At 43.7% G+C, this 20,419-nt stretch overlaps 1 protein-coding gene across 2 annotated transcripts in view; it reads left to right on the top strand.

The window, feature by feature from the left end:
- Positions 1 to 20,419, top strand: part of MAP3K3 (mitogen-activated protein kinase kinase kinase 3) — a 42,636-nt gene extending 22,217 nt beyond the window's left edge. Inside the window, exons 8-17 of one of the 2 annotated variants that reach the window (XM_027445261.3) lie at positions 2,548 to 2,681; positions 3,344 to 3,405; positions 5,138 to 5,205; positions 5,463 to 5,555; positions 6,378 to 6,569; positions 8,412 to 8,560; positions 10,414 to 10,545; positions 11,415 to 11,544; positions 13,190 to 13,367; positions 15,805 to 20,419. In XM_027445261.3, coding sequence (XP_027301062.1) covers positions 2,548 to 2,681; positions 3,344 to 3,405; positions 5,138 to 5,205; positions 5,463 to 5,555; positions 6,378 to 6,569; positions 8,412 to 8,560; positions 10,414 to 10,545; positions 11,415 to 11,544; positions 13,190 to 13,367; positions 15,805 to 16,033 — 1,367 coding nt within the window. In that variant the 3' untranslated portion in view covers positions 16,034 to 20,419. Of the gene's footprint in view, positions 1 to 2,547; positions 2,682 to 3,343; positions 3,418 to 5,137; positions 5,206 to 5,462; positions 5,556 to 6,377; positions 6,570 to 8,411; positions 8,561 to 10,413; positions 10,546 to 11,414; positions 11,545 to 13,189; positions 13,368 to 15,804 lie in introns of both variants that reach the window. The other variant, XM_027445260.3, reaches the window with a different exon arrangement.

The raw sequence follows: 20,419 nt of genomic DNA, 5'->3' as shown, positions 1-20,419 counted from the left end.
TGATTAAATTAGTGCAGACAGTCCTGTACTGGGGGCCCTAAACCAGAGTCAGATTCACACTGCTCTGACCAAAGTTAATTGGGAGAGGAAGCTCAGTAGAGAAGGACTTGAGAACTGGACCAGCAGTTCTCTAAATTAGACTAATTTAGCAAGTCTTCTGTATCTTTTCTGGAGTCTGCTGATCCCCTTTTACACAATTTGCTTTTGTGAAGTAGCAAACAAAAACAAAGAAGTGCTATAAGCTGAAGTACGTCTGGGACTGGTACAGAAAGGGTTTCCCCATCCATTCTAGTTTGAAGTTAACATGCATAAAAAGAGCAGCATTCCTTGGTCCTATAAGGCAAGCAGTGATATCCATGCTTGTCTGAACACCACGTTTCTTTTTTTTTCAGACAGATTCGATGCCAAAAATATTTGATTTTTAAAAATCTTTCTCTTTTGTTGGCATTCGGAGGTATCCAAATCATGATGCCAAAGCTAACAGACTGTACCGCGTGTCTGTCATGGGGAAGCGGTACAGTACTAAGGGGCCCCTTCTGTAACCCTATTGCACAGACTCTCTCCTCTTATCCTGGCTTATGAACATTTTCTGATTAGCCTGTCATCAATCATAAAGGCACTAGTTTTATTTTCTGAACATGTCAAAGTTTCAGGCTGCTACCTTATTAAGAGGTCCAGAAGGATTCCAGTTTTTCAGGAGGTCTGATAGTAAGTTGGCAATAGCTTAGCATTAAATCTGCTCCCTCTTCCTCCTCTTTTCCTATCTTTGATTTTGGAAAAAGAGCGTACCCTTGTTAGCTAGCATTCCAGGCACAGAAACTTCCCTGTTCATGACATGTCGTGAGATGGAAGTCGAAGGCAGCGTAGAACAGAAGGTGTTTGCAGGAGATCCATCCGTGTAGTTCCTGTCTTCTGAAACAGCCAGGCCTTGAGCCCGCTGTCACCAATTCAGAGGAAGTAAAGATAAGTTTTATTAAAAAAAAAAAAGAGAGAGAAAAAAAAAAGTTGCTAAGCATTCTGGCAGCACTTGTGTTTTTTCCACTCACTTCCTTTGGTACGCATTGATTTAGTGCCGACTTCCCTTTCCTGCCCAGCGCTGGTGGCCGGTCCACAATAGTGGCTGGGCTGCTGCCAGCAGGACTGGGGCTGCCTTCGGCCAGCCGTGGTGGCATTGTCTCGGAAAGAGTGAAAGTGTGCTCCCGTGACTCACTCGGTGCAGCCACAAAGCACACTCGCTTGTTTATCCCTGCTGCAGTTGGCTCGTGCCATCACGTGAGCTCCGCAGAGCTGCTTGGAAAATCAGGTAGTAGCTCAGCAGATTTTTGTGCATGCAGTCCACCTCCCCGCCGCCTGCTCTGAACCATGCCAGCAGAGGGGTTTTTTTCCGCTCCGCAGCCCTCTGAAAGGTGTACATGCTGGTTTTCGGCTAGCTTCTGCCAATGTTTGCCTTCACTCTTTATTACAATAATTTCTGTAGAAAATATTTTCCTTGGGAGAGGATTTGCTGATCTTCACCCATCTTTCGTAGCACCTGAGTACACATAGTTAATTAAAGACAGTGTTGTGAGGAGCACAGCTTGAGAGCTGATTTTAAAACGCTGTCTCTGACTTCATGGGTGACCTTGGGCAGATCGGCTGGACCACGGCATTTCTTGGAGCTCATGGCTTAACTTGGTGGGAGCCGCAGGTGGATGGGTTACTGCAGAAAAGGGTTTTATTCCTTCCTGTTTCTCAAGTATCGTCTTTGAGATCAGCAAAGAAAAAGCAAATCCCAGGGGCTGAGCTTTTCTTAGAGGCACAACAGAAACTCCTTAGGCAGTACCATAACAGATGAGTAAAATGTTTTTCTCATTGTTTTCTTTTGGCCCCTAAACATACACACTCTGGCCATTTACCTGTCTCATAAATGAAAATTGCAGAATTGACCTCTGTGTGTTTTTGCCCAAGCTAACTGGCTAACTGTACAACTTCAATTTCACATAGCAGAACAAATTTTGGGGTCATTTACAAAGTTACCAGTCTTCCCATGGAACACTTAAATTGCTCAGTATCGGTACGATCAGCTGATGATAGCTAGCAGGGATGGTGTTCTCACTCAAGGGAGATGACACTGATTGAGGCAAAGTTACAGCCAAGGCAAAAGATCGATTGCTCTGACCAGAGTTTTGTCTAGTGATTAGCAGTGTAGTGAAGTTCGTGCCCCTGTTAGAAAGCCAGGAAGTCCTGAAGTCCTCTGCCTTCCCCAGGATAATGAAGTTATGCTCAGACGATTGAGCAGAAGAGGTGAGAGACAGGTGACATCCCCTTAAGGAGCTTTGCCAGCAATTTTCTTGTAGCAGCTTAAATGGAGCCACAGGAGCTCGCTCACCAATTTGCTTTTTTACATCGCACCTCCTGGTCCCTGTTCCAGACTATAAGGCTTACTCCAGCATTGCTGTGATCAGAGAGGTCTAACATTAGAGGTGAATATTTGGGTTTTGTGTGTGTGCACGTGCAGTCTCGTTTCAGTAAGCATCAGTCTCAAAGATGTCCTTCTCTCTGGCTCAGGTTCCCAGAACACAGGCCGAAGTTCACCGCCCCCTGGGTACGTTCCAGAGAGGCAGCAGCGCATTGCTCGGCAGGGTTCCTACACCAGCATCAACAGCGAAGGCGAATTCATCCCAGAAACCAATGAACAGTGTGTGAGTATAAACATCAGGGTAACGAAAAGGAAGCCCAGCAGTTAAGGAATTGCTGCTGCTGTCTGGGCCCTCTCTTCCACTCCAGAATAATCAGGAGTTGTAGCTGTGTTAGCAGCTACTGGTGTTGCCTTGTTCATTCAAGCCATGCTTCAAAGCTCAGTGCCTTTGTTGGACTACCAGAAGCTGTTGTATTGGTTATTGGGCACTGTCCACCCACCTCCGAATGAACCCTGCAGTTCTGGTGGCATTACACATGTACGCTCAGGTTTCCTATTGACCCTCTTGCATTTGAAACTGCAGTTTCCATTGAAAAAAAGTAGGAAGTAAGGCCAAAGGGCAACCTGCAGGTGGGGACAGCAACGCAGTAGCACCAGCAGAGACTGTTTCTGAAATTACTTGGGATCAAACCCAGCACACTGGTCAATTTACTTTAATCGTCACAGCAAAGTCCTTCATCACCCAAAGCAAAGCCGTGGCTAAAATTCAGTATGTGCTTAACAGTTTATGTGGGAGATGTAGGAAAAACATACTCCCTAAATAGCTTTAGACTCTCCTCTTCCTCTGGACATCCTCCAGGCAAGCAGTAGTGGACTCTGATTCTCTTGTGCAGCCTCTTTTAGGCGTCAGACTGATGTTGCTGTGTGACTTCTTTTGTGTTGCAGATGCTGGACCCTTTAAGCAGTGCTGAGAACTCGGTGTCAGGAAGCTGTCAGTCCTTGGACAGGTCAGCAGACAGGTATAGGCTGGTAGGAACTTACGTGCTCAAATCGAAATACCAGTTGTACTTCTACAAAAGGCTATTTTCCATCTCAAATTTTCTTGGAGAGAACTAGGAATTTATTTCCTACCTATATCCCAATATATTTCTTAGAGAGAATTAACTGCATCTTAAGGCTGTTTTATTTTCTGGCAAAACCATACACCAACAACCTGGTGCTTCAGTAGCTCTGTGTTAGAAATACAAAGTTCTAAAGTCTGCCGTCTCTGTGGAGCCTGGGCTCAGAACATCTGGCTGCGGGGTATTTAAATCTTTTAGACAAGGCTCTACTTGTTCATTTGAAAAAAGAAAAAACAACAACCTATTCTAAGGTTACACAAATATATCATTACACCAGATTCCTGTGCCCTGCAAGATACTCTATTAACTCCTCAGGTAAATGGGGGGGGGGGGCTCTTCTTTTGGTGAAGTTAGTCACAGTCTGATGGTCTAGATCTTTCTCTTCCCTTCCTTTGCTGGTGGTGGTGCCCATCTCCCGCAGGTATTAGGATCAGTGCTGCCTTTGAACATCTAAAGTGTGCATGAGAAAGGCTGAGAATTTTTAAGTGCTTCCCATGTAAAATAATTCGAAATAACCTAAAAATCATAAACTGAAATGCCCCACTTAAGGTTATGTGTGGACCCTCCTAGAAAGAGTATTCTTTTACAAAGTCAAGTCCTTTTCTTAATTCAAGGAATCTAGAAGCTACCAAATTAATTTCTTCTCCTGCAGGCTTTGATTTGGGGGAGAAGGAAGGGCGCACATGCCCTGAGGTGTCAATAGGCAACTGTAGGTTCTATTAACCTGAATAGCAACCATGACTTCCCATATGGGCTTCACCTTGTTTCTAAGGTTCTTCTGAGCTGGTTCCTATAGGTAGTGTAAGCCTTTATGTTGAGGTTGGGTTTTGTGTCCATCTGCTTCTTCCACACAGTTTGAGTCACAAAGAAGCAGTTAAATTAACCTCTGTGTGCACACACTTACATTTATTTATTTATTTTGGGTTTTCTTACCTGTCCGTCTCTCCCCTTGTCCTTTGCTGGTGTGGGTATCATCTGGGGAAGCTGTTTTTCTCCTTGTACACTGGTTTAAAAATAAAAAAAGTGTAGGTAACACGGCTTTGGTACAGATTAAGTTTGTGTAATCTCTTTAGAGGTGTTAGAGGCCTTCTGCACTTAGGCTTGCTTTGAGGAGTCCTGCTTATTGGGGAGAACTGTGAGGTATCGTTGCTGCAAGCAATGTTTGTGGTTGGGCTCATCTGCTACTGGTAGAAAGGAAAGGGAACAGAAGTTTTCAGGACAGGAACTCTTAAAACTCACGATGAACCTCTTAGGGCAGTGGTCCCCGTTCTCTCCTGCCCTGTGAGCAGTGTGCTACAAGCAGCGTCCAGTTTTGCTCTTCCTCTCAGCCTTGGATTTAACCTTCCATTTCATGTAACTGCAGGAAGCATTAGGTTTCAAACCATGGGCTGGGGAACCACTGAACAAGCAACACAAAGTGAACAGAAAGGATGTCTGCCTGTGCTGGGAAATAGTCTGGGGCTAAGCCTGGCTTCGTTTTAGCATGAAATTATTGTAGGGACACCAGCTTGAGAATCACCGTTACCGATGTGCAAATACATTAGCTTGTATTTTAAAGTCCTTGTAAGTTTCTCTCCAGCTGCTAGCAAAACTTACTCTTGCCTTCTTTCTTTAATAGTCCTTCTTTTCGGAAGTCACGGATGTCAAGGGCACAAAGCTTTCCTGATAATAGACAGGAGTTCTCAGGTATGTCAGCGTCCAGTATAAAGAGTTCTTGATCCAGACATTTTTGCTGTTTGCTGGCTAGCCTCCGTGTTTGCTGGGATGATAAAAATAGAGGAACTGGGGATATGTTGATTGAAAAGTGCTGAAGTTATTTATTTCCTACATCTTCCTAAAAAAAAAAAAAAATCAAAAAAATCTGCTGTATCGGGAAAATTCTGTCCTTAGAAAATGTGTGCTTTTTGAAGGAGCCTCACTTCTCTCTTGGCATCTACTTCCAGACCGCGAGAATCAGATCTATGACAAAGCCGGGAAAGGTGGAACCTACCCTCGGCGCTACAACGTCTCCATGCAGCACAAAGACTACAACGATGGTGAGTGGTGTTCAGACCTTCATTCCAGACTTGAAAAAGAAATTGAAGCAATGGCAACCTCCAGGGACGAGCAAAACTCTTCAGGAGTCTCTGAATACCCCGCTCCGTGCAGTTAGTGCCCGAGTTGCTGCTACTGTGCATGATGCTGCACATGATGCTTGTCCCTTTCCAAAGGGACACAAGATTTCTTTGATTATTTTGCCCTTTCTGGATATATACAGGCTGATCTGTGAGTGGTAAGGTTGAGCATTGGACATATTTATTCCTACCTGAAGGATTCATCATGCTTTGCTAGTTCACAATGTAAACTTGGTGCTGTGTATTTTAAAACAAGATAGCAGGGACACAGGCACAGCTCTGCTAGGCAGGCTTTAAGGAAATTAATTTCTCCAAGTTCCATAAGAGGTGCAAATTCTCGTAATCCTTGTGTGTGTTTTTTATTTGCAAGTCCAGGCACGTTATTTAGAAAGTCATTCTGTCTGTGTGGTTGTTAACAAGCTTTGGAGCTTGTGCAGTAGCTTGTAAACCAAATTTTGCTTTGGAAGGCAAGTTCTGTTTAGATCTTGATAGAAGCACAACAGCTCTGAGGACGTTACAAAGTGTTCTCTCCCCTCTGCCTTGGGAGTCATCCAAAGCTGTGCTGAACTCAACATCAGCCCTGCGCTGTTACATTTTTGCATATTGTCTGTTTGGTAGTAGGTTGTATTTCATGGGAAAAGAACACAACGTGTTTTTTCAGTCCTTTCTCTTCTGTGTTTAACTTCCAGCCATTACCTCCCAGATGTAAGGATGTCATTTAGAAATTTTACCATTTTTCTCCAGGTCGGAGGACGTTTCCCCGGATACGGCGTCACCAAGGGAATCTTTTCACTTTGGTGCCTTCAAGTCGTTCCTTAAGCACTAACGGGGAGAACCTGGGCCTGGCATTGCAGTACCTGGACCCCCGGGGGCGCCTGCGGAGTGCTGACAGTGAAAATGCCCTGGCTGTGCAGGAGAGGAACATTCCCACTAAATGTAAGTGGTCACCTCGATGCTGGAGAAAGGCTTCCTGGGGTTACAGGCAGGCAGGGCTGTTAGAGATGAACTCCAGATCCAGTTTAGACTATAGCTTGATTTTTAACAAGCCATTCCAAACCACATAATCACGTGGCTGTGTTTTGCCACCAGTCTGTCTCACCAATGAGAGGTCCTTTTTTTCCCCTCAATTGAGGTGGTTTAGAAGCTGGTGATAATCTTTGGTCAAACAACAGTCCAGGAAGGCAAGTGCTGCTTGTAAAGCATTTTTAGATCTGTATAACCAGCTGTTTTCTACCGCCTCCTATTTTGGTAGTAAGGTTTAGCAAGTTATATTATAGTCCACAGTAACATGATCGTGTAAGAAAGATTTTAGGAGTTTGCTGGGCTTGAAAAAAATCAGTAGTTGTTAAGTAAAAATATGTAGGCTTTCATGTAAGATGGCTTTTCCTTTAGAAAGCATTGGAAATTCAGCTAAGAAATTAAAATAAAAAAAAAAAAAGTTGATTGGATCTAGATGATGTACAGGATTCTTAAACCAGGCATACAAGCTTATTTTCTTGATACATTAACATTTATACTCAGGCTTGTGGATTACAGTTATTTTACAGTTAAGGACTATTTATTTCACTTGCTCCTTAGTAGAAAGATGTACTTCTGTATTTATAACATCCCTGAGTTGTTTTTTTGGGAACGTTTTATTATTGTTTTAAAAAAGGGGAAAGAGAGCATCAATCATTAGTAATGAACTTCAGCGATCCCATACAGTAATTTAGGGATCAAAATAAAGACATTAAGCCAGCAGAGCAAGCAACGCTAAAACACCGACTGGCAGTAAATCTGATTAAATTAGACATGGCAAAGCTAATCTCTGAGCTTTTCTGTATTTTCACACTGTCCAGATGGCTGGTTCCTGTCTGTGTTTTTACAATTTCTTGTTAGATGCAGCATAATTGGAAGCATCGCGCTGCATGTGTCTGGTAGTGTCCTTCTCAAAGTTTGAGTTAAAGCACTGCTCTCTGAGTAATGTGCTGTGGTGTTAAGTGCAATCTGGAAAACTGGGCTCAGGACTTTCTGGGTCAGGAGGCTGCCACTTGTACAGTGAGCTGGCCAGTACAGCAGAACAAAGAGAACTCGTAATTCCCTGCTGACGTAACCTCCTGCTGCTTTAGCTGGTTCTCATGAGTGTCTTTTAGAGTCTTAATTGTTCAGCAGGTGATGAAGATACCTTCACTGTTCTTATGTTATGTTCCCTACCATACACATTTCTAGTAGGGAATTCTTCTGTTGTAGGGATAGCCTTGCAGTAAAATCCTTCATGCAGGAGAAGGAACCCCAAAATAATGAGTAGTTGGCAAAGAACTCAGAAATTGTGTCCTTCACATTGTCCCAGAAGCTTAGCAGTCATTCTTAGACAGGTGGGATTGATTTAGCAAGGCTGAACCAGCTCTTCTTCATCTGATGTGTGTAGTACATACATATCAAGGGTCAGAAGGCCCTGTTTAGTTGCTGCCCCGTCTCTTAAGATCGTGGTGTTGTAGAATCCACCCTGCTGGCAGAACAAAATTCCACCAGCCTCATTTAAAACTTGTCTATAGCGTATCTTTATGAAATGTTGCACAGTTTCCCTTTGATGGGATGCTGTGGCCTGGGAGTCTGGATGGTTGAATTCTGTTCAGAGCTCTGCCACTAACTGATGCTCTGAGAGTCCCTTTCATGTCTGTTTCTTCATCTGCAAAATACCTGCTTCGGTCTTGCTATGATGGGAATCGATCTTTGAAAAGCTCACCGTTATCTATAAATAGCACAGCCAAAAAGGAGAATTTTTCTGCTGTTTTTTAGCTCCGAGTGCTCCAATAAACTGGCGACGAGGAAAACTGCTGGGCCAGGGTGCCTTTGGCCGTGTGTATTTGTGCTACGATGTGGACACGGGCAGAGAGCTCGCAGCTAAGCAGGTCCAGTTTGACCCAGAGAGTCCTGAAACGAGCAAGGTAATTGTCTTTGCAGCTACTAAACTTTGCCGTGCAGACTCTGAGATCCTGTAATTTGTCTGTATCTGTCTGCCCTCGAAAGCTGGCATCATTATTTAGTTTGTACTAAGGTTTCAAATCACGTGGAGAGGAATAGGAGTCATTTAAAAATTGCTTTTCCGTATTATTAACTTCAGTCTGAAACTAAAATCCATTTTCTGGCTTCATTTTTGGCTGTCTATTCGCAGCTTTTTGGTTTGTTGCCAGGTTACTTGAGGAATACTAGACTGCCCTGTGTTCCTGGTTAGACACGGATGTGAGTGAAACTAGACCCAGAAAGAGCAGGACTTTTTTTTTTTTTTTTTTTTTTTTAATTAAGAGAAGAAAAAAAAGCTTCACGCACTTGCAAAACCCATTTTCTGGGCTTTTATGGCTTTCTGGGCCCTATATCGAGTGTATTAATTAATAGTTGCCTGTTTCCACTGCTGAATTCTCTTTGTCCTCAAGATGGACTGAACAGTGGTGTGTAAATTAAGCAAGAACATGGTGTGACAACACAGTAGGGATGGTGGTGATGGGAAGGGGTACCTTGAAACTGTACAATAGCAAATGATTCCCTTGCAGTGAATGCAGATGGATTGACTGTTAGGTTTTTGCTACTATTTGAACAAAGAACTGATTTCCCAATATTAAACAAATCCACTCTGAGCTGAAATAACTGATCCATGAAGATTTAATTATTCTGACTTTATGTGGAACATTGATGCCAAGAGCAGGCCTAACTTGGTACGTTGTAAGTTGTACCATGTCTCTGCTGTAAATCAGACAGTAAAACTAAGCCAAGGAAGATCAGGCTGGAACAGATTTTGGAGGCACTGAAACTCCAAACCTTGAACTATCAGTTGGCCCCATTGAGCTCCTTCCTCTGGTTCCATGCATCTCTGCAGCAGCCAGGTCCCTGCTCTCGGAGAGCTGTATCCTCTCCTAAAGTGAGAGGAGCAAATCTGGCAGCTTCCAGCAGCAGGGGAGGAGAGAGTTAAGTGGGACTAATTTTGGGGAAACCATCGTTCCTTTTTCCATAAGTCCTCGTGCTCCAGTGCCTTTGATGTTCAGCCTGTTCGTTCCCTGGATTCAGCAAGAAGCTGATACTTTTCCTGGACAACAAACATCTCCGATTCAGTCTGAAGCTGTTGGATAGCCTTTTTGCCTCTGCACTATGATACCCTGTTGTTTGTGGCAGACATAAAGCAGAGAATTAGTTTCACGTGCATAGCTGCAGATTCCTTGAAGTAAATAAGAGGAAACTGTTTCTAAGGTTGATCCAAGTAAAATCATCAATGTGAACCATAGCAGGACTACATGAGAAAAGAAGTCAGGAACTTTTAGCTCCTGTAATCTAGCTATCTAATGGATTGGGGTTCCTGCAGAAAGATTCCTGGCCATTCTGTAGCAATGTGTTCAGACCTTTTTCATAATTAAAATTAAAGCTCACTGCCATCAACTTAGTGCTGAGGAGTAAGGCTGTTGCTGTGTTGTGTGCAAATAATTCTTTCCATCAACTTAGCTGGAGCTATTGAATAACTAGGTGACAGAATCAAGGCAACAATGTTTTTTTGTGTTTTTTTTTCTGGTACTAAATTCATATATGATACTTCTGTTCTATTTCTAACATCTGCACTGCTACTACCAACTACACAGGAAGGATTGACTTGAGGCATTGATGAATGTTTGCCTTCCCAAGAGCTAGTTGAGCCAATGCCATGGATTAGACTGTATCAGTGTAGTAGTGGTCTCATCCTGACAGTGATAAGGAAGGATTTATGAGGATGGAATATTCCTTGAAGCCAAAACTTTTTCTCCTTCAACATCCGTAGGAGGTGAGTGCCCTGGAGTGTGAAATTCAGCTGCTGAAGAACCTCCAGCACGAGCGTATTGTTCAGTATTACGGCTGCCTACGGGATCGGGCAGAGAAGACCTTGACCATCTTCATGGAGTACATGCCAGGGGTAAGAGCTGGAACAAAGCGAGAGGGACGGTTTTGTTGATTTGTAGTAAGCTTTTGCTTCATCTGTGTAATCCATCAAACACTGGAACAGGCTTTCTAGTGAGGTGATTGATGCCCTCATGCCTGTCAGTGTTCAAGAGGCATTTGGATAACGTTCCTAATAATATGCTTTATCTGTTGGTTAGCCCTAAAGTGGTCTGGCAGCTGAACTTGGTGATGTTTGTAGGTCACTTCTAGCTGAAATATTGTATATTTCCATGTTGTGTCCTGTTAGGTATGTTCCCTTCTCATAATGTGTTACAGTGCCACTGACTGCTTGCTTTCTATTCGTGCCCAAATCACCTCTTTTGTTTTTTTCCTAACGTGTCTTGTAGTTGAAATACGTTCTGTTCATTCATCACTAAAGCTAATTCTTTCCTTCAGTCTAAATTTGTTCTGCCAAAGTACTTGAAAGAACTTGGGCCAACTTGTAAATTGGGATAACTGAATTAGCAGAGGCATACAGTGCAGCAAATTAGCTTAAAAATGACCCTGCAAAAAGGGAAACCTTTGACCCGGATCTGTCTGCTGAACTAGTTTATTGCTTGTGTCCACAGACAGTTGTATCAACACAGTGAGAGGATGGAGGAAGCGCGAAGAACCTCCTCAAGCTATTTCTGCTGTAAAGCCATGTCCTTGCTTTTCTCAAAAGGGGCTTCATAGGGCAAGAAGTTCTGAGCACCTCACAAAAGGGCTTTAGAAGAGGCCAGAATTCATTATTTGTGCTGGTCGGGTATATAACACAGTCACAGCTCTGGGAATTGAATGGAGACTGCAAGATTTGTGGTTTGTCATTTCTTTGCCAATCTGTTCCGTTTGTTTTTGGTGCAGGGGTCAGTGAAAGACCAGCTGAAGGCGTATGGTGCTCTCACGGAAAATGTAACCCGGAAATACACTCGTCAGATTCTCGAAGGAGTCTCGTACCTTCACAGCAACATGATTGTGCACAGGGACATAAAGGGTGAGATCAGCTGGTGATTTATATATATAACACGTGCTGAAGGAATTGTGGGGAAAAGAAGCCCAATGTTAAATATTCGGCATCCTGGTTGTGGCTTCTTACTATCGCTTTGCTCAGATATCCCTTTTTGTCTTATATCCTGTCCAGGTCTTAGGGATGGAGATATTCTGGGCTGGGCGAGGGAAGTTGGGCTGTTCTCTCTACAGGACCTGGGAGCATGGCAGTTGGTGTTTGTAGTAAGGAAGACTGGAAGCCTCTAATTCTTAGGACTACTCAGCTGCAACTCCACCCCAGTAAAATGAGGTTAAGTTGCCACCTGACTTTCACTGCCCCCATAACACAAGTACATTTCCCTGTTGATTCCCTTTTAATTTCCTCTCTGACCAAAGTGCCATTTCTCAGCTGTTAAGCATACCACTTGCTGTCAGAGCTCAGTGCCTGCTTTTGACAATCCTGCTTACCTCAGGCTCTTGTGACTTGTCTTTCCTGCTCCGTGCAAGGAACCTCTCTAACTTGGCATATAAAACTTGCGTGATCAGTCCTTAGTTGTCCTCTTCCCAATATAACCCCATGGAGCCAGGCAGTCTCCTTAAGAGTTAATGTCAACAGATGTGGCAGACACCACACACATTTTTCTGTGCTCTAGAGGGACGGGAGCATTGCTCGCTGTAAGAAAAATATCTTCTTGTTCCTGCCTATAAATCTTCATCGCCTCCCCTCTAGGCTTGGCAAAGGGAAATGAGGTGCTGATTCTTGAATAACACCTTGTATATTGCTCGTGTGGTGCTCTTTACCAAATGATTTCCTACCGATGGATTATTCAGTAGTCTGCACCCATCTTCCAGACCAAACTGTTCATTCGTCCCTAGGGTGCTGGATCACCAGACTTGCTATTCCAAATTCAGCTCTCCCACTGGGGAAGAGGAGTGGTAAAGCCATCTCACAGCACAAATGCATTTTACTGGGGGGCAGGAGGAGTTCACCTAGGTATATACCAAATAATGGCAACAAAGGGTTCTTGAGCTTATTGCAGCTTTGGAGGAAGAATTGTTTTTGGTGTCTAAGCCTTAGCTTGTGTCCACACACAAGCTATCCTCTAAGTTTGCTTTTTTTTTCCTCTGTGTTTCATGTTCAGGACCTCTGACCAAGTGAAGTGGAGATTGACTTGTTTATTGTAGGAGTTCAAAGTGGTTTAATTAGGTACATCTGTTAACCATTGCTTTCTGGTCAGCTGGGTATATTCACCAAAGTAGTATCCAAATAAAATCCTTTTCTACACAGCCATGAACTATCTAAGCCATTGGCCTAGGGGCCCTGTATAGGCTGTCTGCGCTGTTTACAGGCAGTGTTAACAATGACAGTGCTGACTCAGCTCTCGTTTCCCCTCCCCCTTTGCTTCCTTGTGTTTTTCCCCTGAAGTTTTTCCCATTTGCAGCCATTAGCAGTTGGCTTGTCTACAGCCTGAAATAAAGAAATGATGTTTAGCAGGTCACCTGAGGCTTAACAGGGTTGAAAGCCATACCATGAGCATGGGTATTTCTGGGTTGGATATCAGCTTCATAGGCTGCAGATCCAACAGCTGGATTGCATGAAAACATCTGTCTCGATTCTTTCTTTTTTTTCCCCCCTTCTTTCTTTTGTCCAGGAGCCAATATTCTCCGTGACTCTGCTGGGAATGTGAAGCTTGGGGACTTTGGGGCCAGCAAACGGCTGCAGACAATCTGTATGTCTGGAACAGGCATCCGCTCTGTCACTGGCACACCGTACTGGATGAGCCCAGAGGTGATCAGCGGAGAGGGCTATGGAAGAAAAGCAGACGTATGGTGAGGGATCGACTTTCTTTCTGTCAATCAATTTAGAGCTTTTCTGGAGTGAGATTATAGAGATATATACCTTATCCCTAAGATAATAGGCATACACATCCTGTTATCCCTATATAACCAAATTCAGATTTCATCTGGATCAAAAGTGTGAGCAGTTTAAGGTGAACTTAAGAAGTTGGTTTGAACTCAAGACATGACCTGCTGCAGGCTGAGCTGTGCAATGTCAACACACAAGTGCCCATTTAGTGTTTCCATAACAATTTCCATTTGTTCCTCCCTCGAACTGATAGCCAGTTCCCTAACTTTCTGGTGCGAGGTTTCCACCCTTCTTATATCCCTTATGTTGATAAGAGACCGAAGTTTGTTTGGGGAGAGTCCATTCATTTTGTTTTAAAATGAGAGGTATGCTTATAACCCTGGAATTGAATAGAATTTGAGTATGTTGACAAAGCTTTAAAGGAAAGATGCCCGAACCTGGAATAACACACAAGGTACAGGTCAGATCAGAGGTGATCTGAAGCATGCATGAGTGGAAACTGTAGCCATGCTATTATTGGCATAGCCAAGAAACAGCCTCTTTCGAAAGGCAAAAGAAAATGGTCCTGTGTCAAAATGTTAGTTTTGGAGGCTTTAAAAAGGTGAGATTATAAAAGCAAGCTAAACGACAGCAACAAAAAGTAAGTTTGTGTCTCAACAGTAAAGCAAGGCCTGTGCTATTTCCCATACAAGCGGGGAGTGGAAACAGAGCTGAAATTTTCTCATATGCAAAGAGTTAAGTTCTGCATAGTCTCCCAGTTGGGATGCTTTGGGAGAGAACGGAGCACGTGCCCTTCCCCCTGGATTGCTGCAGTTGTGGATTTCCTCTTGGTGCTGACATCGGTCCATTCCCATCAAAGAGACACTGCCGTTGGCTGGGCTCCAGTTCCTACAATCCCCATCGTTATTTAGGGGGGTCAGAATTTTCCAGCGCAATGTTAGTCCCAGGGTGGATGCGTATGGCCAAGAGGCTCAAAGACGTAACAAATCTAGCCACCTGGCTTTCTGCCACTGCTGCAGGCCCCTCTCCAATTTTCTTTTTCCTAAATAGCAGAATATGTGAGCTATTTGTTATTGCTGGAGTGACTTGACATGAAAAACATTCCTGCTGTTTGCTGAATATCTTAAAGAAACCGGATCTGCTTAAACGGTATAAATCAGTCTAAACAATAATATATCCCTGCTTGCTCTTGAGCAAACCCCCAGCACTTCAGCACACATGGTTTGCATTTTCTGTACTCTCTTCGAGTAAGTCTTAAATGGCTGGAAACCAGTGTAAAATTTTCACGTTGAAGTTTTAAACCTTGTCAAGAAGTCGTTTCTTGCATATTCACTGGGTTTAATTCCTTTCCTTCCTTGTCTTGGCAATTGTTGCAGGTCTGCCTCTGAAAATGTCTTTTCTTTGCATTTCACTTCAAAAGAAGGTGTAGTTTAAAGGTAGAAGAAGCAATTTTGCTTTTTTTAATGGAACAGTGTGATCAGAACACAAAACTGCATGTTCGAAGTTCATTAGCTGCCTTTCCTTAATCTGTGGCCTTGAGGAAGCAATCAGACCTTTTTGTACAAAAAATAGGGTCACTGCTGTACTACAGAAACCTGTGAAAGTTTCGGTGTCACACTCGCTTCAGAAAGGTGGCTAAGCCGTGTCTGTCCTCATAATCACGTTCTTGCCTTGAATCACTCCACAGAGCCCCATTATAACTTCACTACTTGTTTTCCCTAACGTATCGATGCATCTGCCCTACTGGCATCTTAATTTGCTGCCTTTTCAGTTTGGAGCTGTTAAGATTTTAATTACTTTTTGACTGCGGCAGATGCTTGGTGTCTTGTGGAGATTGGAGCTTTCTCGTGTGGGTATTCCAAGGAAGAGCAATGAAAAGGGGTTTTGCCAAAATGGCTTTGTGGAGTCAACCAGCTGTGATTTACTGGACTTTAGCTCAAAGTCTGTTTTCTGCCCTGCAACCCAGCAAGTGCATTTGAGATAGCAGCAGCAGCACCTGAAATACCACTGAGATCCAACAACAGCTTCAGGGGCATCTTGCGTGCACCTCTTGTCCCCCATTGTTAATACAAATGCTTACTGAGAGTAGAATTTGGGCGAAGGAGAGCCGGACAGATGGTGCTTCGCAGTTCTCAGAGCAGCAAGAACCCAGTGGAAACCAGGCTCCCTGTCTCAGCACTTTATTGCTAGGCTGCCAGCGGTAAAAGCAGCGATGCTGGCAGATCTGGCTGTGGATCTGTGCACACATGGCGTTTGCTGAGCACAAAGCCATTTTATAGCATTTTCAGGGCAGAGCTGTACCTTGGTGCTGCCTGTTTGGAAGTTCTCTCTGAACACTGAGCGTTATTGTGGCAGTTGGTTCTCACTTCTTTTTTTTTTTTTTCCTGTCTGCCTTTCCAGGAGCCTCGCTTGTACTGTTGTGGAAATGCTGACGGAGAAACCACCCTGGGCAGAGTACGAAGCCATGGCAGCCATCTTCAAGATTGCCACCCAGCCAACCAACCCCCAGCTCCCTTCCCACATATCAGAACATTGCCGGGACTTTCTAAAGCAAATCTTTGTGGAAGCCAGGCACAGACCCTCTGCTGAAGAGCTGCTCAGACACCAGTTTGCACAGCTCCAGTACTGAATTACCTCCCTCGCTCGCAGCTCCTGCTGGGCTTTCGGTGCCCCGCCTGGTCTAGTTGCAACTGCCCGTCGTGGTGCTGCATCTTCAAAATGCCAACTCAGCTGTCCTAGTCCTTTGGGGAATTTATGCCAGGGAACCTAGGGTCTGCCCTCGTGCCTGATACCTTTGTTTGCTGGACTAATGTTTGTTCTACCGACAGCTGTCTGAACAGAGCTGCATTTTTGCCCTAGTTTCCTTGATGTGAAGCTGTAGCTGGCTGCATGTTTTCTGCAGGCCCAAGAATGGGAATCTACAAGTGTCTCGCTGGTTGAACCTAGAAGAAATCTGAACCAAAGTGGGAACTGGAAGAGCTACACTATTCAGAAACGTGCAATGGCTACCCAGACCAGCTTTCTGCGAGTGGCTCCTCGTGTTGGGTCACTGCTTTCCAGACTTCTGGGGCTTTAGAGGCATCTATAGTACATGAATCCAGCAAAAAGCCATGTGTCATTGAGCATGCGCTCACTATATTATATATTTTTCTCCTTAAGTATTCAGCATCTGAAGGTGTTCAGAAAATATTGATTCAAAAGTATGTGAATAGTGTTATTTTATAATGAAACCATGGATTCGGGGGTGGGGGTGAGGGAGGTCTTTCTAGCTAAATGTCAGGATAATCAGAAAAGTTTCAGCAGAATGCAATCACTCTAGGGTCTAAGGCAAGGGCTCTCCCACTGACGTTAGAAAAATCCGGAGCTTGATTTCCAAGGCTTGATCTGTCCTAGCATTAAGGCAATGCTGGTAAGCTTGTGTCCTCGTAGCCAACAAATCTGTGTCCCTGGTTCATCTCCCTGAGACTGTTGGGTCGAAACAAATCCCTTGTGGAAGGGAGATGTGCAGAACAGCTTTGTGTTGTACCTATCTTTTTGGCTGGTAACTTTTTACCATCCCTTAAACCAAAGATAGTTTACCTGGTGTCCAGGAATGTACTTCAGGAAAAGCTTACGAGTTTCTTTGATGGCCTGGCCTGATAGAAAATTAAGAAAATAGGTTGCTGTTTTTTCACGGGGAGAATTTGCTGGACACTAGTTTTACTTGTGCACAGTAAGCTAGAGTTAAGGTGAACCCTTCAGCGAGTGTTTTGTTTTACAGGTGTGCAAATGTTCATTTAAGGTTTCCGTAAAATATTTTGGTCCTATTTAAGTAAGTTTTTGTACAAATTAAGTAAACGGTGAAACAAAGAGAACACTTGTAATGGTAGCATATTTGTGAAACTAGACAAGAGGGTTGCAGAGATCCCCAGACAGTTACCAGCAAGATCTTTCCAAGTCATTCTGCATTTGAAGTGTTCTACATCTCTGATAGCAGATTTCCTGATGGGGCACCCACAGTCCTTACTTCACGTAGAAGAGCAGCAGTTTTTAAGTGCTGGGGATTCTTGGTTAATTAATACGTTTTCTGTGTGAAATGAAACTAAGAGAAGAAAGCACACTGCTAGCTAAAATATTGCTTTATAGAACAACATCAGAGGTGTTCTGCTCTTGTATTGGAAACCACATTAACGGTCCACATGCCTCCTCCTCCCCTCCTTAAAAAAAAAAAAAAAAAAAAAGGAAATCACTTTCCTAATGAAGTAAAATTAAGAGGAGTTCATTTTAAGTGAAAGCTCTTAGCAGGATAAGGCAAGTTTTAATGAAACCAAGCTCCTTAAACACCCGACAAATAATATGTGAAATTAGAAGAGGGAACTAAAAAGAAGAAAAGCCCTGAGAGGCTTTAACAATCTGACGTGGTTTTTCTGTGCCGAACTCAGAGCAATGTGTAATCAGTGAAAGAAAGCTAGTGTTGGTTTCCCTTTTGGCTCTCCTGCACCACTACAAGGATGCACTGTTTAGGGTGCAGGCACTTAGGGGGATTTTTTTTTTTTTTTTTAATGAAAGCCCTTGTTCTATAATTTATTTAATTCTAGTGAGAGCACTTCTATTGATCTCTTTAAAATCTGGAACTTGACTCCAAATTGTCCAGACACATGGCCTGACTTTTGGCCTGCACTTCACTGTCGCTTGCACCAGAGGAAGGTGAGGGCGTAACACTACTGTTCTGTTCGGGGGAGCTTTTTACACCACTTTGCTGTGGCGTAAATGGCTGCGTATGCTGCAGAGGGATGTGAAATCCTTCCCGTAGTCTCGACAGAAGTAGGGTGGTCAGCACTCCTGTGGGGCCCGGTAGCACTCTTCAAGCCTTGCAACTAGCACCTGAACGTACCAAAGATTGGAATCTTTTATTTTTCACACTTGAACCCGCAGGCGTAAAGCAGCGACCTAGACTGCAGTGATGCTGTCCGTGTAGGTTTCTCTGTACCCTCGGCTTGTCCTCACCAAATCGAGACCTCCTTCCGTGGTCTTTCCTCGCCATCCCACGCATCGTGTCTTGGGAGAATAGGGCATGAGGAAATGGTGTCACTTTTAATGTTTCGAAGCAACTAAATCCTCAGGATCTGTTGTGGCTTTTACCTCATACGCGGCATGGAAGGCTGTGCCAGAGCAGAGCAAAGAGCGTCGTGGGCTGATGGGCTCAGTCCTTTCCCCGCCAGAGCTTCTGGGCCTTCCCACCACCTATGCTGAGATGTGCCTACTCTGTATACACTTGTATTCCAGTCTGTAGGAAGGGAAGTCAATAGCAATTGTACAGTGACAAGAGAACATGGGGTGCCAGCTTGGACTTCTTGTATTCCAGTACCTGACCCAATGCCACCCGTTCGGCACAGGAACAAGCCAAAGCATTACTTGTATGTTTGGAGATGCACTTTTATGAATGTAGTTTATATCGCTCTTTTTTAGCTCTTTTTACATCATGTAAACGGTGATGCCTCATACTTTTTTTTTTTATTTATATCGTAAAAGATCATATTTGGTGATTTTTATATATATCGACTCGACTGTTACGGGGTAGGGGGGAGGATGGGAAATTAATTTGACGCCTTTATGAATTTAAAAAGGAAAAAAAAGCAGCTGGTTTTGCAGAGAATTTGCTGATGGTTTATAACAAGTAGAGCCAAGCCAAAATGCGTTCTTTGTTTCCTCACAGCCTTCTTGATTCTGAAAAGGAAGATCAGGATTCCTAAGTCCACGGCTACAGCGAATAAACGCGGGCATAGCATTTATACTACAGTCTCTTTATACAGCCCCGACATCAAAAAAGTTTCAAGTGGACATAAATGTAATTATACCTCTAAATTGAATCATCACATCTGGCCTCTTTATCCTGGCAGAATTGGAAAAAAAAAAATGGGGATAAACTTGGTTAGGGGAGAGCAGAGGAGGGAGTGCCAGGCTAACAAAAAGCTGTTGTGTCCATTTCAAATGTCATTTTGTGTTTTCAGCTCTTCCTTCCTGGGAGGCAGATACCATGAATATTTAGTATCGGAATTCTTGATGGAAGGTGCTGCAAAAGTGGAGAAAATTCTGTGTAAAAAAATACAGGAGTGTTACTATCCTGAAACAGTTGTGAGTCTGAGCAGGAAAATGTCTGATTCCCATCAGAGAGGAGCTTGGGGGATTGGGGACTTTGGCTATCCGTGAGCTTGTTAGGAAGCAAACTATTGGCATTTTGGTCTTGGTGTGACGATTCTGTGCATTCCAGGTTACCAGCTTCTTCTCCACTACATCTGGTCGTTGCCTATTCTAATTGCTGTAGGTTGCAGCACTTTGGATTTTTTCACATTTTTGGAGTTGTATTCCAAAGAACTTGAAGATGTTCCTTTGCCATTAATTACCAAAACAAATCAACCCAAAGGGAAATTGGTACCTGCTCAGGTGTCACACGTTATTTCCAAGTGCCAAGAGAGCCAGGATAACTTGTGAAACCTCAGTAACTCTATCCCTGCTGTACAGGCTTTCACTGGTAGGCAAAGGCACATTTGAAGCTGTGCAGGGACAGCTGAATGAGATCCCAGTGACTGGTTATTAGGTTCATAGCTGCTGGATGGAAAGGTTTTGTGTATTTGAATATGTACAGGCCTGTGGCTGTCACCTTGGTACCTGCCCTTGGAGCTGGGAGTATTCAGTCTGTCTAATATTCAGAGGAAAGATTGGTGTTGTCTGTGGTTTAATGGTGTTTGGGCTTCAGCTCTCTAAACCCCAACCTTGTTCAGGAGCAAATCTCACAAAACAGCTCTGAATTCCCCAGTTAGAAAAGGCAGATGCCCAGGAGGCAGTTTTGAAAAGGACATCGTTGTGTGTTAACACCCGTCTGACACAAACCATGCAGAGCAGGGAGAAATTGCTTTAACCTGGATTGTGCAGAAGACCTTGAACCAGTAGTCTATATATACCGACCGGGGGCTTGCAGTGCAAAGCCAGGCCAATGTATCGTTTTATTTACAATAAAATTATCATTTATATGAAA

The sequence above is a fragment of the Anas platyrhynchos genome, chromosome 28 (assembly GCF_047663525.1).
Source record: "Anas platyrhynchos isolate ZD024472 breed Pekin duck chromosome 28, IASCAAS_PekinDuck_T2T, whole genome shotgun sequence".
NCBI lineage: Eukaryota > Metazoa > Chordata > Aves > Anseriformes > Anatidae > Anas > Anas platyrhynchos.
This window is presented reverse-complemented; position numbering and strand designations above follow the sequence as displayed.